General features: G+C 43.0%; 1 protein-coding gene across 1 annotated transcript; it reads right to left on the bottom strand.

Moving 5' to 3' along the window:
- Positions 1-1,049: 1,049 nt before the first annotated feature.
- Positions 1,050-12,297, bottom strand: ldlra (low density lipoprotein receptor a). The gene is made up of 18 exons (XM_069701220.1): positions 12,069-12,297; positions 8,647-8,772; positions 8,427-8,549; positions 7,458-7,838; positions 7,238-7,360; positions 7,017-7,139; positions 6,774-6,893; positions 6,423-6,548; positions 5,762-5,933; positions 5,453-5,680; positions 5,212-5,330; positions 4,944-5,083; positions 4,708-4,849; positions 4,095-4,238; positions 3,652-3,948; positions 3,416-3,496; positions 3,147-3,310; positions 1,050-3,011 (listed from the first exon to the last, which is right to left on the bottom strand). Exons 1-18 carry the CDS (start codon positions 12,124-12,126, stop codon positions 2,955-2,957), a joined length of 2,724 nt encoding a protein of 907 aa, XP_069557321.1. The 5' UTR covers positions 12,127-12,297; the 3' UTR covers positions 1,050-2,954.
- Positions 12,298-14,940: the final 2,643 nt, after the last annotated feature.

The following is a 14,940-nucleotide window of genomic DNA, read 5'->3' as shown; positions in this document are numbered from 1 at the left end:
TGTCATGACTTACTCTTAACGCTTCCACAAAGCTTGGATTCGAAGGACTGAAAAATAAGTGATAACGGCTGTGTGATTGTAGATGGGTTGTAATTTGAGCTGATCTTCAGAGATGACAATGTGCAACTTTGCTTTTGTGGGAATTTGTGATTTAAAGGTGAAAATGAAGAAGCACAAACTGCTAAACAGCTTGTGAGTATATCCACCAAGGAGTCATGGGAATCTTTTATTAAAAGCATCCCATTTTTATGTATTACTCGGTTGGACAATGCAATGTACAATCATATATTTATGAACGTGTAAGCAAAAAAAAATAAGATAATAGATCAAATAAGAGGTATTTATTAATGTGTTTACCTTTCTATAAGTCTTTCCAGCTCTCATGCATGGTCTATTATCCTATAGTGTCATGTGTTGATAAACAAACATTTAGTACAAATCAACTGCAGACTCATTGTTTGGATCATTTTCCTGTTTGTGATCTCACTGTTGGAGAATTTCTAAGAAAAGAAAGCAGTTTTGCTTTTCACCGGGGACGTCTGAACTTTCCAGGAAAAAGGTTGTGTTTTCAACTGAAGACCTAAAGCAGCCCCCTCCTTCTCCCCCTCCCCAACAAAAACCTGCTTCAGGTTACCAGCCAAATGCAAAAACATTATGGTCATGACAGCAACTCACGCTTTGCACCATTGGGGGAAAAACCATGCAGTTTCTGAGAAATTGACAAGCAAAATAAAGTACCGTTTTACTTTTCTTGAGCTAAGCTACATTTCAGTGGAAAAAGTGAGTCAAAACAATAAGTGACCCATGAACCCTAGTACATTAAAAAGAGAAATCGCGGAGGTCTCATAGTGGATAACCAGTTGAAATTGTTTGCAAGAGATAATGAAACGTCTGCGTCTTCAAGTATATAATCAAAAGTAACAAAATTTACCGATAAACTGACAGATCAATAATATGAAAACATACTGTAACAATGTCTGTCATTGTGTTAAAAATGTATGCTATGAAACATGTTAAAGCTTTCAAAAAAGTGAATGCAGAGTCATTGATTCTATAATAAATAGAAGTATTTATTTATGCACAAAAGTTGAAAGTTTACAACAACGGTTAAAACATCGTTACCAAAAACAGTTAAGAACAAATATGTACATTTATGAACATCATATTTACATGCTTAATCTGCACTGTTAGTCTGTGAATGTAGAATGACTTCATGTACCTCACATCCTTCTTTGTAAACAGGCAGACACATTGATTTTTTTTTTTTTACAAATTCACTGAGTTGAATAGCACCAACATGAACATGTGAACAAAATATGTCAGAAAAAAGGCACACAATTGTCAGCAATACAAATACATGATCTCAAACAGCCACTGAAGTCTGTGCTTTAAAATCCCTGACACATTTGTGCATATGGCATCCTTTTTTCGCGAATGCTATAAGGTAAGCAGCTCCTAAGGGAGCACATAAACATTCACCTGCCACGGTACATAAACTTAGGAATGGCCCTACTGCTCGCACAATGGCTGCATCAAAGCTTTTCAGGCTTCGAGGAATGTACTGCTCCTCCCGAGGGGGGGCACAGGGAAGGGAAATTTAAAGATGGCTGTCCAGTGCACGAGCAGCCAATCACAAATCAGGCTGATCACAAATTAGGAGACTGCAGCTGAAAAGCTTCTCGAGAGGCTCTGAAATACAGCCGCTGAAGGACCTTATGACCATATAATATGTGACATCTGAAGACCGTCAATAAGGATCGTTGGATCAAGGCACGAACACATTGGGTGCTCTGGTTTCTTGGACGTTAACTACAGCAGTGACTTTAGGTCCCTTTGGATGATGTACAACTACGGAGGCAATCACCGGTGTAAAACTCTAAATTGTACACACATTATGGTGTATAGAGGTCACACTGGTTAAACTGGCCCCTCTCTACGTTTAATTTGCATATTGTCTGCTTAACTGTAATGGAAAGGTTTGACATTTTGGAAAATACACTAATTTATTGAATTTAATTTGTTTATTATGTACAAAAATGAAAAGGCTACTGGTTACTTTCTTAAGTAACTGTTAAGGCACTGTTTGCCCGGCAACTAGTGCGGTACAAGAAATAGTTCTTATCCCCCGTAAAATGCAGATTAGTGGTTTTATTCTGCAGTTTTTATGAATTAAACAAAGTAATGTGTTAGCCGAAGAGGTTCTCGGCACATTTTCTTCACTTTGGACCGGGCTCGGTGAGCTGTTTCCCCCGATTCCAATCTTTGTGCTAAGCTAAGTTAGCAGGCTAGCAGGTGGCATCTCTACCTCTCTGTGGTAAGGCAGCAAATTAGCGAGAGACTTTCCCATAAGTGTTGGGTTCATCTAACTATAGTTTAAAAAAGTAAATATGCATATGTCCCAAAATGCCAAAGTATTATTTTAAATTATAAATAGTGCAAAATATAATAATGTTTCAACAGCTTTGTCACTTTCTACTAAACTGTGATACTTACAGTCTCTATTTATGAAGTTTACCAGACTTGAGTTGCAAGAATTGACCATTTAGCAGTTGCAGTTAATGTATCATGTTAAAATGATACATGAAAATCTAAACTTTATGTGGCTTTAACAATGACACAGTTCTCTAGTTATCCTCATCACAGTTGTCTCAAGTAAAAAAAAAAAAAAAAATAGATTGAGCAATCAAACATCTGATGATTTGGTTTGTTTTAGTGAGGAATTAAATGTTGACTGATCACTTTACGGAAATAAAATGTGAACCCCGAATAAAAAAGTGTTTCACCCTGGTGTTTCCGCTGTAGAGCGCTTGTTCATCTCTGAGGATATAGTGGTTTAAGCTTGTCAGATACAGGCTTTGACTTCCATATCTTTGTGCTGTGTGAGGTAATGATGCTAAAGGACTTGAGGGGTAGCTTATCATCGTGGCTCCGGTCTCCACTCTGACCAACACTTTTCAGTTTTCTGTGAAGACTAGATTGTCTTCCTCTTCATCCAAGCTCACAACTTGTCTCTAATGGGACAGCAAATAAAAAGGATCTTAGTACCGTAAGCCTGTATGTGCTTCAACAAAATGTTTTCTATTTTTAAAACTATTTCACATTTAGAGTTGTATTGATATTGTAGAAGTAACTCCTCTTAGACTTACTTTTGGGTAGGAATAACCATCAGGGCTGTGGCTCCTCCAAATGTGCACTTGGTCCTCAGTGGTTTTCTGATAGACGGGGTTATTAAAGTGGATGGTGTTGGTGTTCTTCAGCCTGTAGTTCCTCCACAGTAGGACACCAACAACGGACACCAGACAAATGATCGCTATTTGACAGAGAGATCCAGAGAGATACGACACGTGATGACTGGCTGCTATCATTTCAAAAAGTTCCTATTTTCTGAGAAGCATCAGCCGCCAAGTCAACTCACCCAGAGGTAAGACTATGTAAACGGCTATCGGGGTGGTGGATGCAGACTTGGATACAGCTGGAGCAAATTCACGTCGGACATCTGAGGGAAAAGGTAAACACGACGATTTAAGTTAATATACACTGAGCTGACCTGCACTCGGGCAGCCGGTCACAGGGCTGAGAGCAATGCACTCAGCAAAACAGAAAATATCTAAAACGTGTAAAACCGCCACCGTGGCCCTTTTGGCAACTTGCCTGTAGACGTGACTGGAACTTCTGTGGTGGTCTGGGAGAGCGTAGGATTCACCAGCTGGGACAAGGGTGTGCTTGGTACAGGTGTGGTGGTCCTGACTGGAGGCTTGGTGGTGTGTCGCACTGGCTTGGCGACGGTGCCGGTGATTATGACGGGCACTGTGGTGGTGGTGTGGATCTGAGGGTTCAGTGCGGTCCTGGGTGTGGTTCTAGGTGTGGTCCTAAAGGGCGGTGATGGCAGACGAGGGGGGCGGGTGGATGGGTCTTGAGGCCGCACTGAAGCTGCAGGAGTTGGCACAGCTGGTGAAGTACAGAAACAGAGGACGACGGGTGAGAGCCAGCAAAAGGACTGCTTGAGCTAATGAAATTAATCCATTTAAAAGACAGCAATTATTTTATGATTTTGTAAGTTTTACACAACATTTTCTCTTTGATCATTTACACACCAGGAACACATGTCCTCATATCCCTGGCTAGCATCATGTTATCGGGACAGACGCAGGTATATTTGGGGGGGTGTCTGCCCACTTGAGGAGCTGCCAGGCACAAGAATTCACAGCTGCCATTGGACAACCGACACCAGTCTCTGCCTGCAATGGAAAAAAAAATACAGTTGTAGTTGCACTGCTTTACATTTTTTTGAATCAAAATGGTCATATTTAAGCTGTCGTTAGTATTTTGGTGAATGCACTTATTTCATGCTGTGTTGCATGAAAAGATAGATACCACGCTAAGCTAAAAAAACTAGATGTTAATTAGCCAGTTAGCTTAGATTGACACAAAGACTGGAGGTAAGGGGGAACAGCTAGCCTGGCTCAGTTCCCAAAGAAAAAAAAAAAATCATCTACCTATACCTATAAAGCTCAGTGAAAAGACCCCCCCTGGCCTGTTCAATGGCCACATCTGACATGAGTATTTAAAACACAAGAACATTAGATTTAGCTTCTTTTTAAAAAAAAATTCTTATTCAGCTCTTGTTTCAAGGTCTGTTCCATGGACTAAGCTTCAAATACCACGGGAATGTCTAGCATTGTTGCCTTATTGGTGTAACTGTCTTACCAGCAGGTTGCTTGAGGTTATGGAAGAGAATGATGTCTTCTGGTGATGACAGGTGCTCTGCCACTGGTGTGATGCCATCGCCAGTGAGCCTGTTTGCACTGAGGATGGCATTGTTGCTGACATCTGTCCAGAACACCTTTTCCTAGAAGCACAGAAACAGCCGAGTTTGAACACTGGAGAAGTGGTGAGATGTCGTACTTGACAGGCTCGGGGTCTATCGGGTGGGAAATATCTACCTCGAATACAGCGAGTCCCAGTGGGTGAGCCAACTTGTGTTCGTCAATGATGAGGGTGCGTCGACTGCCGCCCTGCACGTCAATACTGGAGAGGGTGTGAAGCTTAGAGTCCACCCAGTAGAGCCGCTGGTTCAACAAGTCTGGGGAAGGAGCAAGTGGGTGTGGTTGAACGGTGGATGGCGGTTTTAACAAGTCCAACCAGAGTGCCCACTGATGTCTACAGATAGGTAGAAACGTAAAACCAGAACGACATGAAGGCTGAGTTTACCGAGTGTGATGCCATTCGGCCACACGATGTTGTCGGTGACCAGAGCTGTGCGATCTCCTCCGTTGAGGCCTCCTTTCTCAATCTTTGCTGCATTCCCCCAGTCAGTCCAGTAAATGAAGCTGGGAGGTGAAAATATCATAAACGGAGCTCTCAAATGCACTGATTCCTGTGAAGTGTCCACACGTAAATAAAACAGAGTCTAGGAAAGGTTACTGCGCTTTCACTCGCGCTATCGGCTTACTTGCTGTGGGGGTCGACGACAATAGCGCGTGGTTTCGATAAGTTTTGGTGGAACAGAGTCTTGCGGCGGCTACCGTCAGCAGTGACCACGGAGACAGTGCTGCGAATGCTGTCAGTCCAGTAGAGGTTGCGGTGAATCCAGTCGAAAGCAATTCCTTCGGGAGCGTCGATGCCACTACCGATCACTATGTGGTGATGAGTGGAGTCGTCAGCCGAGTCCATCGGAGTTCTGGATTGAAAGCAAAAACATTCGTCAAACAGGAGCAAAGAAAAGCAAAATAATCTTCATTCTGATTTCATTCTTGTTCACCTGTAGATCTTCTTCTGGGACATGTCGGACCAGTAGATCTCTCGGGAGGCCATGTTAACGTCGATAGCCACGACATTCTTTAGACGGGGGATTACTCTTGTGTATTCACTTTTGTCCAAAGTCATCTTTCTGACTTCATGACGGTTGGTGAAGAAAAGGTAGGCTATTGTACCTACAAAATAAGAGTGGACAGGTACTATTTTACTATTTAGTTACTTGGTTGTTTTAAATCAAACCGAAATCAAACTTTTCGAAAGAAATTAAGAGTATCCTCGCAGCGGCTTGGATGACAGAGTGCTGAGGTTAGAGAACTACTCGTTGTAGTCGCGGCAACTGGGTCCACGAAAGAGAGACAGCTAAGTGCTATTTTGTATAACGTGGGACAAACACAGCACATAGTATCAGAGTTGCTGCTGACCTCATAAGGTGTTGAAACTAAAAGTAACACCTGGTGAGAATCAATTCTAACAATGGCAAACTCAACAAAGTAGCTTCCACTTGGCAAGCTGAATGAACATACCAGAAAATGTCATTTATTATCTTTACAGATGTAACAGGACAAATAACATTTGTAAAGTCTATTCAGCATCATTCGACATCTAGCCGTTAAATAATAATGAAAGATAATAGTGTGGGCAGAAGGTAGGACGATCATATTTACCGATGACCTTGCAGGCCTTGGTGGCTGGGTCAACCTGGTAACCCTCCTCACACTCGCATTTGTAGCTGCCTATCTGGTTGATGCAGATTTGACTGCAGGTGTCTGGGTTGGCACACTCATCAATATCTGAGTCAAGGAAACAAATAAATAAATGATTAAATGAAACAGGAGCAATGCTGGGTCACTGTGTCCACCAGAACGATGAGATCTCTCTTTATCTGAGGGGGTTTGCATCAGAATAAACACATTGTTGGCATCATTTGTTAATCTGAGGGAAGTTCACGTTAGAAAAAAATGGGAGCGAGAGAATGAAACAGCACAAGGATGTTTCACAGTTTCGTAACTGCTTACCGTGGCAGCGTTTTGTGTCAACTAGGCTGAATCCAGAATGACACAAGCACTCATAGCCGATCTTCAGGTCTTTACAAATGTGAGAGCAGCCGCCTTTGTTGTACAGGCACTCGTTGGAGCCTGCAGTGGGAGGAAGAAGAGGTCATATTTTTAAAGGATATAACTAGTATTATAGCTAGTAAGCTGCAGACACCCTCGTTAAATGCATAAAAGTAGTAATGAATGAGGGGCCTCTATACTCACCACATTCCCTTAGAGGCTCATCTGACCAGTCCCTGCAATCACGGTGCTTGTCGCACACCTTGTCCATGCTAATACACTCCCCGCTGCGGCATTTAAACCTGGTCGGGCCCTCACAATGGGTCGCTACGTATGAGTCATGGAAATAAAACGTGGGATTAGATAACAGAAAAATGCTAGAGATTCTGCAGGTCATTTGGAGGGCTGAGGGGAAGAGATCGTACCATTGACGCAGCCAATTTCATCGCTCATGTCCATGCAGTCATACTGATGGTTGCACTGGCGGCTGCCATGGATGCAAGTGCCATCACCGCATTCAAACTCATCGGGACGGCAGGTGGTACGAACTAAAGGGACGCAGAGTGAATTAGTACGAGAGATAATGACTCGAAACTAATTTCAGCACGTCATGAGCAGGTCAAATTCGGAATTTGAATTACTCACCACAGTCTGCTTCATCCGATTGATCGGGGCAGTCGCCTCCTCCGTCACACCTCCAGCTGCCGTGGATGCACTCTCCGCCGCCACAGCGGAACTCCAGGCCGGAGCACTGGTGAGCGGGAGGAGAGGTGGGAGTCTTTGCGCCGCAGTTCTGGGGCCACTCGTCCGAGCCGTCGAGGCAGTCGGCGTCGCCGTCGCAGGCCCACAGGCGAGGAACGCAAACAGAGTTGTTGCACTGGAAGGAAGCAGCACTGCAGGTGAAGGGTGGGCAGCCGGCCTCGTCGCTGCCGTCGTCACAGTCCGCCTCCTCGTCGCACACGAACGAGGAAGACACGCACTGACCGTTCCCGCAGCGGTACTCCGAGCCCGTGCACTGCTTGGCAACTGAGAGAGCGCAGACATGGCAGCTCGGTCAGAGCAATGATGGACTAGACAAACCGGAGCGTGAAAGGCCGATGAAAATGAGGAAAGTGAGCTGCAAATTCTGACAGTAACGTAACAAAACAAATTTGCATATGATTGACAGAAAGGTAAGACGGATGCATTTTTCAATCTGGACGTTATTTTTTTTATTTTATTTTTTGTCGTTGTGGGTGAGAAGAGCGTACTATTATCTGAAAGGTGAAAAAACTGTGGTTTGTGTTTACACAGTTTCAAATTGTGCCAACAAAGCGTCACGCCACATATCGTGCAGCTTTCACAGACTAGGTAGGTAGGTAGGTAGGTATATACTTTATTAATAGCTTTGTCGCTTAGGGAGTCTGCGGCTAGCTTTGCCATTGTTGGATGCAAACGCTCGCGTCCGCACCCTGCACCTTGCAGACCATCGGGTCTGCAGGGATTATTTTCACGAGACAAAGACAAGGTCAAAAATGAGTTTGTAAGCGTTAGTCACTTAGACTAAGAACGATAAGAAAAAAGGATCCGGGTTGAAAAAGTAAAAAAAAAAAATTCCCCCCAACTCCAACTCACCACAGTCCTGCTCATCAGCTCCATTCCCACAGTCAGCTTTTCCATCGCAGCGCCAGCTGTTCGGCACACACTGGTTCAGGCGGTCTGCACAGCTGAACTCCGTCGGTTTACATGTTTTAGCAGCTGGAAGTGAAAATACAGAGAAAATTATGATTAGGTCTGTACATTGGTCAGACTTAACGACTGTGAGATCTACACGGTCACGTCACACTGTACTCACAGCAGGTACCAGGAAGTTCATCTGTGCCGTCTCCACAGTCGTCTGTGCCGTCACACATCCATCTCCACGTGATGCATTTCCCATTCCCACACGGGAACTGGCTGGTTCCACATGTCGTAAATGCATCTGCGGTAGACAAGAAATAAAATTGCAGAACAGGAAAAAATGTTTTTAGTTCTCATCTATCATGGGCCAATACATAAACACTGGCTGAAAGTGAGTCAATAGAAAGTCACAAATCTATTACACAAGTCTCAGAGCCTACAGTCAAGCGAACAGCTCTGAGGCTGCACTTGCACAGCAGTGGTTTCAGACAAATGCTGATGCTCGCTGGCAGCATGCCGGTGACATGCTAATATTTAACAGTTGTACTGTTTATCACGTCTCCCACTAACATTTAGCTTGTTAGCATGGTAGCGTTTACTAATTAGCACCAAACACATGTCACATCTGAAGATGAGGTCCTTTAGCCTGATGTTTGCAGACCCAAACTCATTGCAGGACAGGATTGGTCTGCCCTTCAAAGTTGCTGAGCAAACCTTAATGCAAACGGGGTTTCCGGACTATAATCACAGTGAAGAAAACATATGCTGGGAGCAATAGCCTGGTAACACCAGGTTAGAAGTCATTAGGCATTTGGTTATAAAGCAAAATATGAATTAAATTGAATTTCCCAGAAGGGAAAGTTAAACGATTGTAAATGTTATCACAACTTGTTTGTACCAAAATTCATAGAAATCCATTAAATCGTTGTCGAGACATTTCACTCAAAAACACAAATATCATTCTTATGGTGACGCTACAGGGATCAACAACGTCTTCTGGGTTCATCCCCATGGCGATTAAGAATATCTGTATGAAATTTGTTGTCATTCCACCCGGAAGAGGCAAAGATATTTTTCTTGTTGGCACCAGAGGGATAATCAGGGAAACAATAAAGCCCGTACGCTTTATGAAGAGGAGTGTGCGGGTGGGAGGTGTAAACTCAGGCATGACACACACATGAAGACACATGGACAGACACACACGTGCATGTTCCTACTTGTCTGAGTAGCGGAGACAAACGGTTCAACTACAAGTCAAACAGAGATAGGCACCAGTGAAAGCGGTCCAGCCTGCTGGAGCCTTATCAGCCTCTATCAGTGAGCCACAGATATGGCAAGCTCACAGTCACAGCAAGAATCCTGTTTTCCAGCAATTCACGGCAAGCAAAAGTACTGAAGACACAGTCTCCCCTCACAGCCCCCATCTTTAATGGACCCAACGAAGCCACTGAACTGGAAGAGCCAATTAGACTCTACATCAAAGAAGAGCACTTCATTAAAGGTACCGGAGGCCATTGTGGCCATCTGGGGGCTCAAAACCCCCAGATGGCCACCTGTTTCTGACAGGGACCAGAGGGAGGTATTTAACAGTAACACCAGCCGCAGCTTGGCATGTAACATCTTTATTTAGCAAGTGAAAATTGTGACCTTTTTTACAATGTATTTCAAATTCAATATTTATGGGTTTAAGGATTAACGTTTTCAGAGTGTGCCCCATAAGAATGGATGGGTGACAGACAAATCATAAATTATGCATCCTTTCAAGTCTCATAGCATCCTAAATCATAATGGCTTCCCAGTGAAGACAAACACGTGATGCCATCCGTCATGGTTAATGTTTTAGCTTTGGTTAAATAAGGAGCGGCTTTATTTCTTTGAGCTTCTGAAGGTTAAGGGAAATCGTTTTGCCACCGTTGTAGTATTTTCTGACTGCAGTCACAATGGGGAACGTTTAATTGTTCGTTTCTTTATGACCCCACATAAAAGGCTGTGCATTATTGCCCTTGCTGTAAAGATAATGATCAGTTTCATATTGACGGCATCACTGTTAACATAAGCATTTCCTTCTGGATCACAGGAAAGAAAAAAAAATAGGAAAACACTGAGGTGGTTTAACTTTAAGGTTAATTTCCCACTGTCCTTGTCCCTGAATGTGATGAACATGAGGTGGAATTTTCTTATTACTCTCATTCCCTGTAACCGATGACACGTTACCCAAACTCAAAATCATGCTGGTTATTTACTTAATGGGCTCAAAGTTCAGACCTTGAAAGACAAACTGGACCGAATGGCAGCGTTATTGATTTAATGCAAATCAGTGCAGATAACAAAATAAGCCCATGCTCGTGTTTGTTGCCAATTTTTTGACATTGGATGTGTTCGACTGCTGGATCTCACACATAAAATCTCCACTCAGGTGCCTCTTGCCAGTCGATAGGTCACAGGTAAGAGATAGATGAACACACCATTAAAAACGTTCTCTCTCTCTCTCTCTCTCGATGACACAAAGAAAGATTGTCTATCCAAATCTGAGTGAGGGACAACCATTTCACATGGTGGGAAGAGACATTTGAAAACAAAGTACATCTTTGTGCCTGGTGTGGAAATGTGGAGGGCTGACAACCAGTTCCAACATGTTTCACCACCACACACTATTTCCCAGAACCAACATACTGGGAACAGGTCTGACGGTCCGACTCAGTGTTCGACCAAAACTGAAGGAATGCTGCTCAAAGACAATGTCTGTATTTGTATTGTTGGACCAGTCCGATGGCTTCAACTCTTTCTCCACAACACTGAGCGTCACAGCCTCCTGCAAACACGCCGGGTGTTGCATCACGAAGGAGGAACGTGTGCACCTGTGATAGCGACAGAAGTTGCCGTGTTTGATTTTCCGCAGTGATTTTAATGCAAAGCGGGCGTCCCTTCCCACATCATGAACGGCAACAGCTTTCAAAAAAAAGAAAAAAGAAAAAAGAAAGCCGGCTTTTCAGAAACCCCGCTTGACATCTTTTACACACAGACAGCACTCGCACTGCTCAAACCCCATTGGCTGCCGGGACCTGCTGCAAGCTGAGCGCCAGTAAATAAAAGGCACACACACACACAAAAATGCAGCTTCAACCGAGGGCCGGCAACAAAAAGAAAGTAAAGTTACAAGTAAAAGTTGCAACCATAATTTTTTTTTTTTTTAATGAATGAATGAGACGCAATAATTAATAGAACTAATCAATAAAGGGGTTTGGCTGTTAATCTATGGCAAAATATGGGTCGCTGAGGCCAATTTTCTTTCTGGATATTTCACAAAGAAAGGGCGATTGGGAGAGAGGACAGATTTGACCTACATTGTGGGAAGAATTGCGCCCCCCCCCCCCCAATCACCTTGCATCAGAGTATAGTGGGCAATTTAAGCCCACCTACCTCAATAAAAGTATATTATTCAGAAACATAGGCTATTTCTATGAAGCTTTGTCAAGCTGAAGCACGGCACTATTATTTTTGCACGTGTTTAACGCAGATGGCAAGTCAAAATAAGGTCAATTCATATTTAAATGACTAATAAAAAAAAAAGTTATAAAAGCAGGAGTTTGAACTTACTGGTCTGAACAAGGGAGCAGATGAGAAACAGCAGTGAGGTGCAACACGGCAGTCCCATGTTTTTCAGCTGCACTTGGAGGATGCGTCTACAGCGCAGCCTGTGAGGTTCTCTGATTTAGTTAATCGGACACTGTCAGCAATGAGGCTGCTCACTGACTCTTTCCCTGCACCGGCAGTACCCGTCGCTGCCTCCTTGCGCTCTGGTTGTATTAAAGATGCTCCTGCTGGAAGATCTGAGGAGAGAGCTCCCGCAACACTGTAGTGTTTGACAACAACGTCAGACCCATTTCAATGTGGTCCAGGGGTGGGGCGGGGCCAAGAGGGACCCGGGAGGGGGGGGGGAAGGCGGGATCCGGAGTGGTGTGATTTCTGAGGCACTCGGCTACAACAATTGTGAGGCGGGGCACTGCACTGCGGGGATGCGTTTTACTATGAGTTTAACCCTTTCAGAGAGACGCCCACACCCGCGCTGCAGCATGTGGAAACGGGAGTCTAGTTTCATTTCTCGGAACCCTTTTAGCAGGAGAGGAGCCAGGAGTTTGGGCGACATGAATGCATGTGTGTCAGGGTCACTGTTGGACTGTAATGATCCATAAGATTCATTTTAACACGTATAAACTGGTAAGAGCAGTGTGTCAGATTTTACCTGCGTGGATGACACATGTCAGTTCTAGTCAAGTGTCCCTGCAACAGGTTATTTTTTTTTTTTTTAAAGTAAAAATCAAAGTATGACATGCATTTCTAAATGTATCCTTTTTCTCATGTACTCTGAGATTAGTCTTTTAATATACCAACTTTTTTGCAAAATATCAAAAGCTTTTCAATCAAAATCTTTCTAGCCTACATTTTTTCCCAAGATTTTCTCAAAATATCAAAATACGTTCTCACATTATGCTGTTTCTTTTCTCGAAATGTATTTTTCCCTTTGTTTCTTAAAATATTGAAATACTTTTGTCAATATATTACTTTTTTCCCCTCAAAGTATACTCAAATATTCCATCTTCCTGTTGCAATTTTGTCCTTAAAATTGACAACTCGCATTTCAAAAAAAGCAAGATGTTTTGAGAACTTTTTCTCTCAAAACATTACAACTCATCTGTAGAGTATACCCCTTTATTTAAAAAAAAACCCCAAAAAACAAAACAAATGTATTTGCTCAACTCGACTCTTCTTTTAAAATACATTGACATTTTTTCAACAAAAATTTCATCACATACCCAAAAAATAGGCTGGAAAGTAATTATCTTGGCTTTTATCTTCATCCCTTAACTTCCTGAAATGAGGCTCGCCACCTCATGAAAACGCTTGTTGTCGTTATGGGTTCAAAGTCTCAAACTCTTGTGGATCTATAAATTGGTCAAAATTTGATTTAGATCAGAGATAAACTGTAAAAAACAACAACCTTGAACTAAGCAGAGTCAACCATTGGGACTAAACCTCAGAGACCTTTTGCAATTGAAAACAGTTGAATAATCCAGATGTTTCTTTGAATTTACTCAACAAAAGACGCACTCGGACGTTGACGACGTAGGTTTGAAAAACAAGAGGCTAAAGCACTTGAGGGGAAATATAATTGGCTATAGAGATAAGTAAATACACTGACCCTGTTCCTATCACAGGAAGGGTTATACGTTCAGATAACATGGACTACCCGGTTAGTCTCTATTGACCGAGACCATTTTATCATATGTGACCATCAGTGTTGCTGCAACTCTGACAAATCTGCACAAACAATTACTATTTCAAAGAAACATATGAGACACCGAAGTTTGAGTAGCTGCAGTTGAACTGATTACATAAGAGATTCTCATGGTGAAAAACAAAACATTGGGTCTGGTAGTCATCCAGTCAATAAATACTGGACCTCTTCCTGGGTTTCAAAGCTGAAGATCGGCTTCACAAGAACTACAAATTAAACTGGAGGAGCACGTTTGAGCCCTGAGGCAGAAAATCGCCCAAAATCATGATGCTCCCTTTCACCTTCCCCTTCGGGATGATGTTTTCACGTAGGTATAAGGCCCTTTTGACAGCCTGCATAGCGCTGCATGTTATTCCCACAAACTTCAACCTGAGTGTCGTCAGTCCATGTAACATTTTTCCAGAAGCGTTTTGAGGTGTCGAGGTTTTTTGTTGTTGCTTTTTCCAGAGCTGTGTCCATTAAAATGTAAAATTTTTGCAAACGGTAGACTGACGAAGAGGGATTTTTACCCGGCTGCAAGGATCGCACGTCCAATCTCGTTTCACTGACTGGTCTCCAGGTTTTCACAGATTCGGAGTCGAGTTTGCTTTTGTTGATACCATTGAGCTAACAGTTCACATACCTTTTCCAAACTATCCTGTGAACATGTGTCATCAGTGAAATAGATTGAATTAGTTCGTATATATTCATGAATCTTTCCCACAGTAGATGGATCCAGGTATTCAATAGTAGAAGGGGAATTACGATGCAAACATCCAATCCTTAAAAAAAATACTACACATAAAAATACTTGATCATTTATTCAGCACCAGTCCTGTACAACACATTTTCTCTCCAGCGATTGAGAATGAAGCCATCCACCTCTGAGCCCATTAGGCTGCATTTAACAAGAACTGACAAGGAATTTTCAGGCCTCTGCTAAAACTGGGTCCTCTCGGTGAGCGGCTGCGAACGATCAAAGTTTTCTAAACTGTGTCACAGTTAACGTCCAGCTTCCTGATGAGATGCTCGCTGATTATCTCGTGTCCCCTGTTCCAAACACAGCACTGCCCCCATCCTCCCTCTCTCTCCGTCACCGTTTATGAAACGCTGATTAAACAGATGGGTCACTGTGGACACAGAGAAATCTCTGATGGACCCGTTGACTGAAACAAGGGTGCAGGTAGGTTCCTC

The sequence above is a fragment of the Brachyistius frenatus genome, unplaced genomic scaffold, assembly GCF_029030835.1.
Source record: "Brachyistius frenatus isolate BFR_SWC_R1_liver_20210118 unplaced genomic scaffold, ASM2903083v1 Contig_36, whole genome shotgun sequence".
Lineage (NCBI taxonomy): Eukaryota > Metazoa > Chordata > Actinopteri > Embiotocidae > Brachyistius > Brachyistius frenatus.
Note: the sequence above shows the minus strand (reverse complement) of the source record. Positions and strands in the feature narration are given on the sequence as shown.